General features: G+C 37.9%; 1 protein-coding gene across 11 annotated transcripts in view; it reads left to right on the top strand.

Annotated features, from left to right (window-relative positions):
* FAR2 (fatty acyl-CoA reductase 2) overlaps positions 1-16,929 on the top strand; it is a 156,814-nt gene that overhangs the window by 117,546 nt on the left and 22,339 nt on the right. For all 11 annotated transcript variants that reach the window (XM_080599316.1, XM_080599319.1, XM_080599320.1 and 8 more), the window contains 5 exons: positions 2,812-2,991; positions 8,580-8,757; positions 10,123-10,167; positions 14,097-14,215; positions 16,072-16,139. In XM_080599316.1, coding sequence (XP_080455442.1) covers positions 2,812-2,991; positions 8,580-8,757; positions 10,123-10,167; positions 14,097-14,215; positions 16,072-16,139 — 590 coding nt within the window. The remainder of the gene's footprint in view (positions 1-2,811; positions 2,992-8,579; positions 8,758-10,122; positions 10,168-14,096; positions 14,216-16,071; positions 16,140-16,929) is intronic.

Genomic DNA, 16,929 nt, shown 5'->3' with positions numbered 1-16,929 from the left:
ACTGAAGAGGGAAATGAGATGTTGTTTAACAAAATAGCCTTTCACAAGCTTTAAGATATCCAATATTCAGTGTAATTAACTGTTTAAAATAAATGCTTCAATTTCTGAAGGAACTCCCTTGGGAGACCCTGTCCAGGCAGGCTTTCCATTAAAACAGAATAACAGAAGTAAGCAACTAAATCAAGATGAGATGTGTGTGCTTCTGTGCAAACGATAAAGGTCAACAAGCTGAGGTGGATGATCTGAATTACCGAATCTTCCCAGTTTTATGAAAGACACTAGAGCTGTGAGAATAGAAAGCACAGTTATTGATGTTTGCTCTTCATTGGCTCCTTTGCAGGCTAAATAGATATCCACTGTGTCCATCATAAATAATTACTTTTTACAATAAGTTACTAGAGAACCCACCAGAAAGTAAGCAGCTCCATGAATAGAACCTGGCTCAATTTATAACTATCAAAGCACTGCACTGCATTAATATCCATAAATGTTCTTAAATTGACACAGTAATGAATGTGCTATAAAAATACACGACAGTGACATATAACATCAAAGGGTAAGTACATTTTTAATAAGGGAGATAGCTAGAAGGAAATTAAAAGAAAAAGTTTAAATGGTCCTCTGCTTGCAGGCAGTGTAGAAGCTGTCTAAATGCTGATTGCATATGATCTGTCAAAATCTCTATGAGAACAAGGAAAATCCACTATGATTAAATGACAAAATATGTGAACTTGTTAGAATCAAATGATTGTTGTCTGAATGAGAAAATATATTTCTAGAAAGTTAAATGTGAGAGCATATTACTGCAGCTCAAAAAAGTTTTGAGCAGCAACTTTCTAACAACACAAAAAATCTATATATTTTTTAAACACATGAGAAATCAAAGTCTACCACAGAATACATAGAGCTGATAGGTAAGTGAGTACAAAAGCAGTTCTATGAGGATACTAAAAAAGCAGTAGCAAAGAAACTAAATGAATTGTTGGCATCAACATGCAATACATTAAGGGAATTCTTCAGATGAAATTCTTGAGGGCAGAAATCTGAGAAACAGTGTTATAGTGAAATATTAGTAGATGCAGCTTCAATATAAATAGAAAAAGCGAAGAGCAACAAATCATCAGAGTTAGATAATATTCCCCTAGAAGGCTAAAGGAACTCTGAATGCCTCAGCAGAAATTCATGCTGAGCCTGTATACTGAATGCAATTCTGTTCACCCCATCTCAGACAGGATACAATGCAATAAAGATGTACTGCAGAGAAAGAAAAGTAACTTTCATATGAGAGGAAGCTAAAGTAGAAATCTATAGAAAATGCTATTTTTTAATAGCAGTATGTTAAAGAAAAAAAAAGTATTTCTGGCTTAAGATATTGTGATTCAAACATTAGTCATACTCTTAGCTTCTGCTTTCATTCATCTGGACTATTTACAATTTCTCTTCAATGCTGGTGTAATTCATTTCTTTAGTGTACACTATACTGGATAGCATTATTCATAGTCTTGTATGTGTTGTTGAAAGTTTCTTCTTCTGGGCTGAACAGATTGCATATTCTTTAGCTTTTTCCCTTCTCCACGGGAAAGTGTCTTTATTCCAGTACAAAGTGTGTGGCAAAGTTGAGCATCTGTTCACTGAGATCCACTGCAGATAATCTCTAGGATAACTTGTAGCTATGCGGGTGCTTCATGATCAACCTTGCTAACCAGGAGTCTTTTTCTCCTCTTCTTATCAATCCTCTTTTTTGTTCCTTGGTAATTTAAGTTATTATCTCTTGTTGTGGCTTCTTTCAGTATTAATCTGCTTTTCTGGGCCCAAAGACCCTTTACTGAAACCTTGTGTTTATCTGGTTTAGCAGTGGTCCCATAAGGAAAAAGTTGAATGGGGCCTACAGGAGCCATAATGCCTAAGTGGCCATGTGTGTTGGAATTGTTTGTTCCAGGAGAGGATGGCAAAGTATGTCAGATTTAGAGATTTTAGTGAAATGTTACTGTCCTGGTTTCAGCTAGGATAAAGTTGTTTTTCCTCCTAGTAGCTGGTAGGGTATTATGTTTTGGATTTAGGATGAGAGTAATGTTGATAACACACTGGTGTTTTAATTGTTGCAGAGCAGTGCTTACACTAATCCAAGGACTTTTTAGCTTCTCACTCTGTCCTGCCAGCGGGCAGGCTGGGGGTGCAGCAGGAGCTGGGAGGGGACAGACCCAGGACAGCTGACCCAAACTGGCCAAAGAGATATTCCATACCATCTGACGTCATGCTAAACAATATATAGGGGTGGCTGGCCGGGGTGTTGGGACAGGCTGCTCGGGGATTGGCTGGGCATCGGTCAGCGGGTGGTGAGCAATTGCATTGTGCATCACTTGTTTTGTACACATTATTAGTAGTATTACTATTATCATTATTATTTTTTTTTCTTTTCTGTTCTGTCCTAATAAACTGTCTCTATCTCAACCCACAGGCATCATTTTCCTGTTTCTCTCCCCAGTCCCAGAGAGGGAGGGGGGAGGGTGAGCGAATGGCTGTGTGGTGCTTAGCTGCTGGCAGGGTAAACCACAACAGTTACCTCTGATCCTTTGAACTGGAAAAGCATTTGAGTTGCATTCTGTGGATAGAACAGTGGATCCAATAGCACTGCACTGAAAGTTGACTTAACCATTGCATTTCTCTGAAGCTTTCTGCTCTGCTGTGACCCCTTCCTTTCCTTTACTTGCCTTTTCCTTATTTGCCAGGAAAAAGGTTTTGGGTACTGCTTAGCTTTGATATATTCTTTCCAATGAAATGCGTTTTATTTCTTTCCCCTGCTCTCTTTAGACATGCCCTGCAACTGAATGCAATGGGCACTCAGAGACTTCTAGAGCTGGCCCGGCAGATGCAGAAGCTGGAGGCTTTCATCCACATCTCCACTGCCTATGCAAACTGTGTCCGGAAATGCATAGATGAAATCATCTACCCACCCCCAGCTGAACCCAAGAAGCTCTTCGATTTAGTGGAGTAAGTAGGAACAGCATCACCTCTTCTGGTATTGGTTTTATTTCACTCCGCAGAAGACTTCTGAATTGTTCACATAACCAATACTGTAGATTTTCTGTTCATCATTGCTGTTATTGTATTGCCTTGTCTGCACACACTCATGCCAGCAAGAAATGCTGTCCATAACAAGAGGGAGACCAAAGGAAGAGAAAGCTTTTATTCCATGTTGTTTTGAGATGTGCCTTCCACAGAATTTAATCTAGTAACTCTGTGTTTTCTGGATTTTCTCTTGAAACTAGGTTTACTGAAGTTTTCTGAAAATAGAAGTAATAGAGATTCTGGGTTGAAGTACTTTTATCCAGAGAGTTGTTACACTTGCTAATCATTTAATTGAGCTTAACAGTTCCAAATACAAAAGAATTACAAAATAACATAAGCCATACTTGATAACTGTGATTTCAATTACTCCTACACATTTTTCCACATACCATTTTAAAAAAGACTTTGTGATTTCATGAGAGTCCAACACTAAGCTATGCACAGTGCATTTGCTACCAGGAATGGAGTTGTGCTTCTTCTTTCTAAAGTTGTCAGTTCTGTTGTTACCTTAGTAAGATCTGAGATTTCTTATACCTTATATTCACTTCTTTCTCTCTCCAGCTTCTCAACATCAATTCTACTTATTTCAGGAATTCTGTAATGCTAAGCTGGAATTATGTGTTGATGAGTAAGAAACAGGCTGTTTTAGAAGCAGTTTGAAAATGTTGCCATGAGATGCCAACACTCCAAGGTCTGCAGCTAAGACTGCTGAGTTCACCACCTAATGACTGCTTTCCACAGGATAACTGTTTTCACATGGCTTACTTGTTCATCCACAGAAATTCTCATTCTGTGGTTCTCTGTTGAAAACCACAGCTCAGTGTGAAAATTTAGGATTACATTCCTAAATTTAATCAGAACAACAAAAAGGCATGTTTAATTGACTTTACCAAAATGAAGAATAATCAGAATAACAAAATAATAAACATCCCAGGAAGCCTTCCCCTTAGAATTTTCCCACAGCCATAACTTTGTTTGCTTTGTCTTCTAGTGCTATTCCACTTGTGTGATATAAGCAACTAACCTGTGAACTAGTAACCCAAAGAGCTGGTACTAATTCTTTCTTCTCCTTGATTCTTGCCAAAAGAAATTACTTAACGAAGTACTACTCCAGAAAATGTAGTATGAATCTGTTTTCTTTTAAAATTTTTCCTGTAGCCTATAGTCTTGAATATTTTTGCTTCCAGCTACAGTCATCTATCATTTGTCATTTATTCAGCAAGTGAAGCATGATAAAAACGTAAGAAATGCCCTATTTCATTAGAGTGATGGACTGCCTGGCCCAGTATATTGCCCTCCACAGTGGCAATGGGAGATGCTCTGCAAGGTAACTGCACGAGCCTGGATATTCTTTGTGATCCTTTCCCCCTGTAGCCTCCCAGAAACCAGAACCATTGTATGAGGGTTTTTACATCCTATTCCTTTTATATCCATTTTTGAAGCCCTGAATTTGTTTAATCCCATTTTGAAATTTTTGGTACCTTGCCTCTGCAACTTACCTGTGACAGCAAGTTCTAGAAGTGTACTAACTGTTGTGAGAAGATGAGCTTTGTTTTGTGTTTCAGACTGTCATAGTAATGGTTTCATTGCTTGTCCTGTAGTTGTAGCGTTGCAGTATCTGCAGCATTTGCCCTATTCAATCCCTCTGCAGTTTGGTAAAACTGTATTGCATTCACTCTGTATCCTCTCTTTCACAGACTGAAGAGTTCCAGTGTTTTTGCTGTCTCCTCATACGCCAGCTGATCTGTCTCCTTGATTTTACCTTCCCCTTTCTCTTTACCTTTTTTAACTCCTCTCCCTCCATGAAGGTGAGGGCCATAGAGAAGTGCGTGCAGTACTGAAGGTGTGGGCACCCAAGGTTTTATTTAAATAGCTTCAAAATGACACCCTTTGTCTTGTTCTCTGTGTGATAATGTCCAGTACTTCCGTGAATTTTTTTGTTGGCTACTACTCATTGACATGGAGATTTCATAGAGATGTCAGCTGTGCTCCCAATGGCTCTTGCTGAGCTTTAACTGCCAGTCCTGGGTACAGCAACCTCTAACACCTGTTTAGCCTGCTCTTCCCTAAACATACTACCTCCCATTTATCTACAGTGAAACTCAACTGCCAAATTTTTGCCCTTTGACTCAGTTTTACAAGGTCTTTTGGAGTTCATCACCATCAATATTACCTTTCATTGCCCCAAAAAGCTTATCACCACTTGCAACTTTGGAAACAATTAGTATTGATGGCTCAGATAAAATTATGCTATTCAGAAACATACAGAAGTTCCTTGCTGCTCCAGAGGTTGCTACTTCATCTGCTTGACATAAGACAGTAAAAATTCATTTATCTTAGTTTGCATATACAGCAGAGAGAATGATGTCTAGAAGACAGGCTGAGTTACAGAGAATGCACTTTCAAAAGTGTCCTTCAACGTGTTTCTCTTGGCAGTACATTTGGTTATTGTTTCTTACTCACATAATTAGAGATGCTTTTTTCTTGCCTTTTTTTGCTTAGCTTTTGTACTTTGTTTTACAGTTTTTCTTGTGTCTTTACTTCAGAAGTTCACCACCTTCTGGTACTTCTACTGAGATAGAAGTCACAGCATCCCCTCAACTAGGATGACATCTGTTCATTTACAGTGTTTGGAGGTAGAGGTATAATTACTCACAGCAAAGACAACCACTGCCTTCAAAGGCATTAAAATCAGGTGGTCCCCATTGAAAATCACTGTCTTCGGGGCCATTGGTTCAGAAAGTGTTCTGCAAATCAAATCAATATATTAGGGAGACGTATGGAGGAGCAGGAAGTAGGCGGCTTCTGGGATGTTAGGGAAGTAAGGTAATGAGGAGACATGCAGAATGGAACAGGTGCTGTGCAGTGTGAATTTTTTAGGGGTTAATTGCATCATGAAACTACAAGTAGAAAAGAACTGCAAAAGCATCAAAAGCTGTGACCCCACAACTGGACTAAATAAGAGATCTGTTCAATGATGCTTTGGCCATGCAATTGGTATGTGCTTATGATTCTGTATTCAGGTGAAATACCATACACAGTTCCCAGCTGTTTCTTTTTCTCTTCTTTTTCTCCTACTATATCCTTGCTTTCCAGTATTTTCATACTTTTTCTGCATTGAAAACCTTAGGTTTTATCTGTGTAAACCAGAAGTCATTCTTCTAAGTGCTGCCAGGTCAATAGGGGAAGCATATAATCTGCCACATCAAGAAAGGTTTGCCTTAATCTGAAGCTGAGGGAAATCAGCTTTGAAGGGTATGCTGAGGTAAGAAACACAACACACAGTGAAGTGTGGGCTGAAGCAAAACTGTTTTTACTGTTATTGCAGAAAATGTAGATCTGTCATCACTTACAAGAAAGAGAGAGTCTTTGCAAAACGATTAACACAGTAAGATATGTTTTCCTATGGTAATTTAGTGCTTGTATGTGGTGGAAGAAGGGGCTACTTATTGTTTGATTTGCATCTCTTGCTTCTATGGAGCAGTTTTAGCTGTGAGTGAAAGCAGTAGCTTTATGATTTAGCATTTCAGACTCTTCAAAGTAGGTCACCAAAGACAGAGAGGAGTAGGAACAGTTTACCTTTCTGAACAATCAGCACAGCACTTCTGTGATGGTAATGCTGGTAGATTGAATCACCTGGAAAGATGGTACCCTTGAGACAAGCAGGAGTGTGGTCCTACTGATGACCACTTAAAGTAATGTGGAGGTTTGTCTGGAAGGATGAGGGAAAGGGGAAATTGCTTCTGTTTGTAGTTCTACACCTGTCTGCTTTGTGACATCTTCTAACCTGTAAGTCTTTATTTAAATAAATAAATTAATCAACTTAAATTTAAATTGGAAGAGGGGCAGAAAAAATATTTCTATGCAGCTCAATCTGAGCTCATGAATCAACCTAGACTTCCTCCAGGATCAGCAGAAATAGATGTCTCCTTTTGGTAGACTGTTAATTAATTACTTGAAAGATTCAGACAATGACAATTTAGCCGCAACCCTGAAGAGGCCAAGTTCCATGACTGTCTAAACAGGCTTTGTAAATTAAGTCAATATTGTGTGCTACTTATAGCCTCTGCTTAGTTCAATTTTTTTTTATGCTTAAACAATTTTTCTGCCTTATTTCTGGAACATGAGACTAAGGTTGCAAAGGAAAATATTTGTGCCTACATATGGCTTTGATTTTTCTTTAAAAGATTTAATTTCTATATACTAAAAAATGTCAGATTCTTTTTAGCTAGTTCTGAAACTGAGAGATTCACTGAAGTCCGCTCTTCTCTGCAAACTGTCAGTTTCAACAAGTCATTGTTTTCTAATACAAGTTTTACTGTAATATATTTGGCTCTGGTAGGACTCCAGTCAGAGTCATCTGAAAAGCACTGTGCCACCAGAGCCATTAGGTGTTTGCACATTTAAGTTGATGCAATCAAGTAATTCTCCAGGCATGACAGTCTCCACCTTATTCCTCTCCCCATGACCTCCACCTGTTTCTGAAATTCAAGATAAGGAGGGGTAAACTGAGGATCTGCGGGAAATAGTATCCTTGCAATGCCCCTGGGAAGAGTACAACCAGTCAGTCTGAGCTGTAAGTCCATTGACTTAATTACAAATTGGATTATAGGAGTTAATCTTTGATTCTGTGGTGCAGCATCAGCCTACAGAAAGCCTGTCCTGGATTGGCAGCAGTGTGTGAGAGCTGTGGAAGTACAGCCAGTTCCTGTCCTTCAGACCTAAATGCTGGCAGAACTGGTAAAGTATTGCTGGTGTGCTGTGGAAGAGCCCTAGGTTCTCACCACAGCACTGTGGTAGTAAGGACTACATTTTTAAAGGTATATATGTAACTGTTTCTGATGGACTAAATAATTGAATATTTTAATAAGGTGATCTGGTTGATTTTTTTTTCTTTTTAAAGAAGCTAACACTGACAATTTTGAAATTTTCTGTGTGAACAAGCTAGTGGAAACCTAGGAGAAAGGAGCATCTAACTTTTTTAAATAGTGCAAGTGGAATATTGTTGCTGTAGTACCTAGTTTTAGCTTTTGTAACCTTTGCAATGACACTCAACTCAGTAACTCAAGGTTACCAAGAATCCCCTGAAATGTACTTGGAGGCATATAGGGACTGTATTGGCTAAAGAAGAGTGCTACCTAGCTAGAGTACGAGGTTGGAACACTCCATCAAACGAACTGTGGGCCACAGGTACACAGGTACAAAACAGACTGTACTGAAACATAAAACACATGAGATTGCTTTACAATGAGATAGTGTAGAGGTGTGTAGTTCAGCTGGACATCACAACATGAAGCTGAAGCTCAGAGTTATCTTGTACTTCCAAGACAAAAGTAACCTTTATCCCACAGAGCTATTAAGCAAAATCCAAATCCAGTCACTCCTTACTTTGTCTTATGTGTCTTTGATTTTGTTTCAGGTGAGGATTCTTGTCTTAATTGGTCTTTTTTGCCTCTGTATACTCTCTGTGTGACAGATGACAATGACGTTATCCTTCTTGTTTTCTATAGGTGGTTGGATGAATCTATCATTCAAGACATCACACCCAAGCTGCTTGGGGACTGGCCCAACACTTACACCTACACCAAAGCCTTGTCAGAATACCTGATTCAGCAAGAGAAAGGAAATCTGAACATTGCTATCATCAGGCCATCCATTGTGGGAGCTAGCTGGCATGAGCCTTTCCCAGTAAGCATTAATCCATAGCAATTCCCTGCTGAGAGTCCTTTGATGCAGCTGCAGTAATGCCCGGAAACTGTTCCTACTTCTGGTATTGTCCACTTGAGAAACAGGTTCACAGGAAAGCATATGGGGGAAGTGGAGGATCCATGCTGAAGTAGAACAGTAATTCTTCAACATCTTGACGGATTTTTGTCTGTGCATGGAAAGAACGCATTTAAGCAATACTAAGAAGAATAGAATAGTATTTGTGTGAGATGCTGGACTTGCAATTGACAGTCATACGCAGAAGATTATGCCCAGGCAGACACACGGGAGAGTTTCTGTACTGGTTTGGGGAAACACTTAAAAAATCTGAAAGTTAGTCACAGTCATGCTGCATTATGGTTCAAGTTTTTCCATGTTCCATACAGCCTGTTAATGAGGCCCTGATGAGCACCCTAGCCCTTGAAAACATTTGATAATGGCACATGTCATGTGCCATTACTAATATCTTTGTCTTACTTCGGTAGTTGTTGAATTCAGTGGATTCACTCTTGTATGGGCCTGTTGCAGATACAAATGTGTCAGCCACAGTAATTAAATGCAGCTGTACTTCTGGACTGAAACAATTCACTAGGCTAAATATACCAGTAGGAATAATGTGCCCTAATACTGCAGCCAAATTGGAAAGGCAACATAAAGTCACCTATGCCTATCATAAACCTTGAACTGTGCCAAAGATGTCTGAGATACAGTCAAGGCCCTGGGCAAAATTCCTCATCTCATAAAGACAGACTGAATTCTAGTAGTTGTCATAAACCACTTCAGGTCATACAGCTCATCACTGCTCTAACTCCAGCTCCCCCAAGGGGCTGGAATAGAATGGGATTCAAAATGTTTTGTTTTGTTTTGTTTTTTGGTTGCTTTTGTTTTGTTTTGTTTTTCTTCCTTGCCTTAGAAATTAGTTGAAGTAATCAAATCAGTCTTAATGGCATCTGAATGTTTTATGTTGGTGGATATATAACATGCTGACAGTTTTCAGCAAGTCTGACAGCACCAAGACACTGTAGTGTTTTAAAGCCAGTTTATTCATGTAGCCAAGTTGCTATAGGAAAGAAGTGGTTTCTAAAAAACAAAGTTTGATTGTGTTGTTGATAGGTATATTGCAGGCAGTGTGAGGTATCATGCAAAGCATCCTGTATTTAAAATCAGTTAGATACTTTCATTCTAGTTAGCTTTCTGGCAACTGTCCTAGATGGGCTGGTATCTGTCTTAGAGAAGCAATGAGACAACAGTTATCTACACCACAGCATTATAACCCTTTGGCCATTTTGAAGACTGTGTAAGCAACCTATCATAGCAATAAAGAGTAATCATTCTTCTTTTTTGCAGGGTTGGATTGACAGCTTCAATGGGACAAGTGGAATATTTGTTGCGGTATGTCTAGTGCTATTTGAAGTTCCCTTAAAGTGGGATTAGTTACTAAAATAACAACTCTAAAGAATACTCTAAAGTCCTGCTTAGAAACTGTGTGCAAAAAAAGTGTCATAGCAACTTCCTGAATCTTGTAGAAAGATGTCACATGCCTGCCGTGCACCTATGTGCTTATGGCACACAGCGTACTATTTATGCTGCTCTTGAAAAAGGCCATTGAAAGAATATGCATGTTGCATGTTGTTCACTAAACATGAATTTCAGTTTTCAGGGATTTGGACAAATCTGGCCAAATTTTCAAAGAAATGGCATAGAATGCATCCCCGAAACTAGGTGTAATTCACAGGTGTCAGAGATTGAATTTTATAACAGCATTTAACTTTCTGACTGGAATACCATGTCACAAATATGAGGCAGCATTACTTATACTTTGATTTATCTTCATATATATTGTTGCTAAGTCCACTGCTACAGTTTGTGACAGCTCTACAGTAACAAAGATTCTGTGTCTCGCTTGCCATTACTTTGTGCAGGAGTTCTCATTCTGCAGAGCACATCTAGATGATGTACACAACAATCAATTCAGACTTCACCAGTCACATAGATGATTCACTACATTCTGGTTAACCCTGGTGTAAATAGTCACTGGTGCATAATGGTGATGAGCAAACCTATAAGATAAATAATGAATAACTTGAGAAAAATACTCCCTCAATATGAGAACTATAATTACAGTTTATCTCATGATAACAGTAATGTTGCATGTCTTTTCTCCTGGCTTAGATATATATATATATTTTTTTCTGAATTAAAATCACTGCCTTAACTCTCTCAACAATGCATTATGTTGTGTAGCTATGGACAGATATTTTTGTTCAAATATGTTTCGTCCAACTTGATTACTCTGTAAAACTATGTTTTAATCAGCCCTCTGCAGTGTATAAAAGGATGAGTAGTCTACAGTCATAGGAGAGTACTTTTCTATCAGTCTTCTATTTACTGCTGACTGCTCAAAAGCTTGTACTGCCGTTCTTTGCTTTACTCCTAGCATCTTGTGCTGTTTTCAGTGTTCCCATGTCTTCACCACAATAAAGAAAAGTTATGCAGTTCCTTAGTTTTGCAGATCCACTACTTTTTGTGTGACAAGTTCTAACTTTTGTAACAATATCTGTGAGCCTTGATTTTTTATGATTAATTTTGAGCATTAAAAATCTGTCACAAGAATTTGTCTATAATTACAGCTTACAAAGAAGATGTTATACAAAAAAAAAAAAAAAGCATTACTTTTTATCCTCACAAGTGGGTTACCTAAGTGACAAATTACAGCAGCTAGTTGTCATACATGTATCATATGCCAATACATTATGAAACACAGGCTAAAGTTCATAAGCTTTCAGTCAAATAAAAACATGACAATCAAATCTTTTGTTATGTAAAAAAATAAAATAAAAATAAACTTTTTTTCCCTGCTTTTTATTCTTTTAATCAATAAGTAAATAATGCCTAATGGTTAAGTATTTGGAAATTTTGACCATACATCACTGTAGGTTTGTGTCTTGTTTTGTTTTAATAATGGCTACTTTTTGAACATAAGCCAAAGCTTGCATATATTTTATATGTTTATCCTTTACCACTCATACAAGTAGTGATTATTTTCTGTTCTTCAAAGTTGAAGATTTGAAATATAGTTATATCAAGATTAGCCAAGAAATAAACAAAAAGCAAAGGCAGTACATCCTAGGTGTAGTGACGGGGGTGTCTGGTGGCTTTCTGGCCCCACAAGCAACAGTGTTAGCTGGAAAGAATTGGGGCAAAGATTCTGTAATGTAAAGAAGGGAGAGGGGATTGCCAGTGCTGACAGACAGTGTTTGTCGTGCACTATCTCCATGTGCTACTGATTTTAGTTGAACTGGCACTACTTTTCTGGAAGTGAAAGGCATTTATTATTACTGAATCCAGGAGACTTTTTGTCTGCTGTGGTGAGGGAACATTCGTGTTTGAATTAATGTGCTTGGATATGGTGTATTTAATTCCTGTGTGGTAGTTCAAAAAAATAGCCCATGAATATCTGTGTTATGCATTAGTTTAATTATCTGAGAAAAGTTTGATTAAAAACAACTCTCTGGGCTGACTGTATTTCACAGTGTATTTATTAGTCAAGTACCTTTATTGGTGATAATTAAGGATAGAAAAAGCAGAGGGGATGTGCTCTGGTGTTCGACTTTTTTTTTTTTTAATGTCCGCCCTATATGAAATTATTCACTTCCAAATTCTAACCCAAGCTCATCCTATAGGGAGGTAAAAACAACAGGTTTAGATTTTGCTCAGATGATCTTTAGGTTCACTTGGGTATTATCTCAACTTCAAACTTTGGAATAATTTTTCTTCTGTCACTATGATATCTGAGTCTGACTTATTCATCATTTCATTCCACAAATAAAGTATTTCTTTTAAATATTAATGAAATATGGGATTTCAAGTTGTCTGTGATAGTGCAATTAGTTTCATGTACAGTTTGTTTAGCTGCTGTAGAGAGAAGCTTTGTTTGCTGATGGAAAAACAAAATTAAGTTAATTACATTTCTGCTGGACTATAATTAAGGCATTTTGTCTCACTGTTCCACATTACGCATAAAGACTTTCTTCCCCTGCAAGGCAACGAAGCTGTAGGGCAGAACCATGGCTTAAATCATGTTCTGAATAGCAATTGGCCCCAAAGCACAACAGCTGGGAGGCTGTCAAGAAATGTCAGACTCAAGTTGGCAAATGGTTCCAAAGGCTTCAGCTGAAGTAGTTTCTATTTCACTAAAGAGAAAAAAAGTAACCACAAATAGAAATCAAGTCACAACCAATAGCCATTTCAAATATTAGAAGTAATTTACAACATTTAAACCTGCAGTTTGTACTAAATATAGAATATACTAAATGTCCAATTCATTCTTGTGTATATAACCATCACATGCTGCTCTGAGTACAGATGTTTGCAGCACATCCATCAAAATTCCTGGTTTAGAAACCTGACCCCAAAAAAGTCAAACCTTTTGTCTACCTATTAAAATGGGATAGTTGATCACACAGTGGTCTCTAGTGGGCATGCATTCACAGCAGCTGAAAATTTTCAGCTGAGTTTTGTTGTCTACATTGGGTCTTTTTAATTGCTTTTTTTCCCTTGAAGATAGCAGTAAGAACAATAACAACTACAAAAACAGCAAGTAGTCATGTTGCAAGTAAAGGTTTTCATGTCTAGACGTAACTGTGGTTGGTTCAGGTTAAGACAGCAGAAGTTAACTGCATGCCATGGGTTTGAGGAGGATGTTTGGAGTCAGGTGGAGAAGCTTACATGGTTGCTTGTATCTGAGTCTTTCTGTCTATGATCCCTCTACCAGCTGCTCCAAGGATAAGATGTAACAGTTCAGAAGCCTTAGCTCATGAAAATTAAATCAGTGTTGTAAGTGGTATTCCCTTAAGTAGCAAGTGCAACTTTGTAAAAGAAGAAAGTGTGAGTACATCCAAAGGAAAGGAAGAAAACTTTCCAAAGAGCCTATCAGGCTTTTCCAAAGCAACTGCTATCTTTGAGGGATACTCAGACCTTCATCTGCCTGGGTCATTTAGGAAAATGGAACTTCACTGGGAATTTTATTGCAGTAAATTCAAATATATTTCTTTCTTAAGGTATTTCTTTTATATTGAGTTAACTAAAAGTCACTGATTTTCTTGTTATATGCAGCACATGTCATCATGCTTTAGACTTCCTCTGAAAACGCAGAACAGCAGGACCACATGAGATCCGTGTTTGTTTTCACAGAAACCAAGCAATCTTCTGCATCAGGTGCCAGGCTTGAAAAGTGCTAAAGTGAAGGTCTGCCCATGCTCTAAGCTAATGAAATGTTAGTGTGGTGGTACTGTCAGTGACTGTTTTCCTTTGTCCCACAGGCAGGTAAAGGGATTCTGCGGACTGTCATTGCCAACAATGAAGCAGTAGCCGATATGATTCCAGTAGATGTTGTCATCAACCTCACCCTTGCAGCTGGGTGGTACACTGCTGTGCACAGGTGGGAAGGCACTCCTGTTTCTGCTAGGCTTGAGCATTTACTGATTGAACCTGGACTTTGGGGAGAACCTAGAAAAAAGCTACATGAAACCTTGTTGATTCATTTTCTGGTTCACATTTTCTCCCCCAGGTTTGTCAAGGATTAAGAGCGTACAGAAATGATGAAGGTAGACTTTAGAGTTAGGAAATCTCTAAAGCTACAGGGAATACCTGTTTCTCAGTAAAACGTAAGCTCACTTGACAAGTCTCTCTCATAAGTTACTTTTCTGAAGTTTTTTTGTTGTTGTTGTTTTTTTAAATGCCTCCATTCTCATGCAGCTACATTGAGTTGCTTTTCGACTGGCTTCTAGAGTTTTCTTGGTGAAAATACTCTGAATGTTTTCCTTGGAAAATAGTGCAAAATATATATATTATAGACTCGTATGATAGGAGAGATTAACTAAAACTCCCTATTTTTTGCTTCGTTGAGAAGGGTATGTATAAGTGACATTAAGGTTTTAAGTTCTTTTCTTGTGAGCCTCCATCTCTGACCTTCAATCATTATGTAGGAAGTGCTACAGAGTAAAGTACATGAATTATTCTAGACGTTTATGTAACTCTGAGAAATACTAGGCAAATAAGTGCAGAAGTGTTTTACTTCGAAGAACAGAGCTCTCCACTGAGCTGAGAGTGGAGAAAATTTTCATATATTAACCTCAATACAGAGATCCTAAAAGGATCTTAAAAGGCAGCTCACCAGCTTTTCAGATTTATTTCTCTCATAGTTTCTTCCTTTTTTATCTGCAACAGGCAAGGTATCACAGTTAGGGGAAAATATATCTTCCTACACACAAACCCTTTAGAGCTTCCAGATTAAGAGGGCTACAGCCTGTCCAAGAAGCTGGGAAAGAAAAAGAACATGTGCTAATGAAAAGTATATCAGCACCATATCTAGAAGTCCTGTCTTCAGCCATAGTAGAAGTGACATTATTTCTGGCTGTTCGTTGGCAAAAGATGCATGTTTTTAATTTTGATCCCACACAAATAATTGTTAGGCTAAAGGAGCAAGTGCAGAACTTGATTTAAAGCTTTGTCTAGCTGAGCAAGACCCCAAGGTTAATAAATCGTGTACAAAAAAAAAAAATAGAGCCTGAGCCTTCTGTAAATTTGATTTATCTGAGTGAGTTTCGTGTTTAGGTGCTGTCTCAAAGGATAGCATGTATTTTTTTTTTTTTTTAATTATCTAGTTAGAAAGTCAGTATCCTTCAGGGCAAGTGATATTACTGGGGGGAATTAGATTCTAAAACTTAGAGAACTGCAGTCTGCACTACATACTGTAGAACCTCTACACTCTACCAAGACCACTGACTCAGCTGGAGGGTGGAGAATAGAAAAAAATTTTTTTTGAATTTTTTGAGAATTTTGTTGAAATTGATTGATTTATAATCACCACCTTGACAAATGGAATTCAAAAGTATTACAGATCATAATCATTAAGTAAATGATTGTAAAATGCACAGTATGTCCCTGAGGTTGGTTTGGGCAAATGATTTACAGTACACTAAGAGAAACTATTAAGAACAATCACAAACTTGTCAGCATGCATGCTTTTTATAATTTTAGATAAGTGATATATGGATAATTTATCTTAAGCCCCATCTGTCTTTATTAACTAAATATGCTCTTCAGAATCTGAGTGAATCTAATTAAAACTTCATGTTTTATACTGTTTTCATAGTTATGAAAAATGACCTCCTTTGCAATTTTTTTAATGAGCTGTTGTTATTGTTACTTGGGCTGTTAGCTTTTATGCTCCATTAATAAATCTTTGGGTGCTTTTCTTCACACATTAAAATAATACTTCTTTCTCTTTTCCAGGCCAAAAAATATGTTGGTGTACAACTGTACAACGGGTGGAATCAACCCTTTCTTTTGGGGAGAAATGGGTAAGGTATAATTTAAAACTAGAACACGTCAACCATCAGTAGCATTCCTTGGCCAGGCTTTGAAAAGGTGGTTTCCTGTAGTTAGGTGACATTCTGCATCTGTCATTCAAACCATGTGTGGGAGGCCCAATTGCAGTTAGTGAGGTCCTGTGAGCAAAACCTCCTGGTGCTGGGCATTCAGCTCAGGAAAGCATTTATTCAGTTTTTGTTGTAAGCATGGTCATGTAACAGCCCAGCAAAGTACATGCTTTGCTAAACTAAGATATTAATGTGGTGGAAAAGGGAATAGAGAACCAGTCTCTAAATTCTAGAAGAAGGTGTTCGACATAGCTATAACTGGATATTTTCCTTTCCTGGTTGTTGGATTTTGTGTTTCTTTATTTTGTTTTGGTTTGGTTTGTTCTTTGTGCTCTGAAATCTCTTGGAGAACCTCAATAGTGAATCTTGCATCCTTATAAAGAAAGCTCTAACTTTCAGAAAAATAGTATATTAAGGCAGTAGGATAGCCTTTCTTCCTCCTTCTGTGCAAAACATTTTAAACAGAAATAGTTTGTGTAGACCAGAGAAGGGAAAGTTAAAATGACAGATATGCTTCAAGAACAGTTTGACTTTTGATTGTGAATCAAATGATTAATTGGTGGATAAGGAATTTGCTTGAAGGTTGCACCCACGGAGTGGTGGACAATGGCTGTATGTCCATGTGGAGGCTGGTGACAAGTGGTGTCTCTCAGGCATCTGTCTTGGGATTGGTATTTTTCAATATCTTTATCAATGACACAGACACTGGGAT

The sequence above is a fragment of the Anser brachyrhynchus genome (genome assembly GCF_964034855.1).
Source record: "Anser brachyrhynchus genome assembly, chromosome: 1".
Lineage (NCBI taxonomy): Eukaryota > Metazoa > Chordata > Aves > Anseriformes > Anatidae > Anser > Anser brachyrhynchus.
The sequence above is the reverse complement of the archived record's forward strand: the minus strand, read 5'-3'. Positions and strand labels throughout refer to the sequence as shown.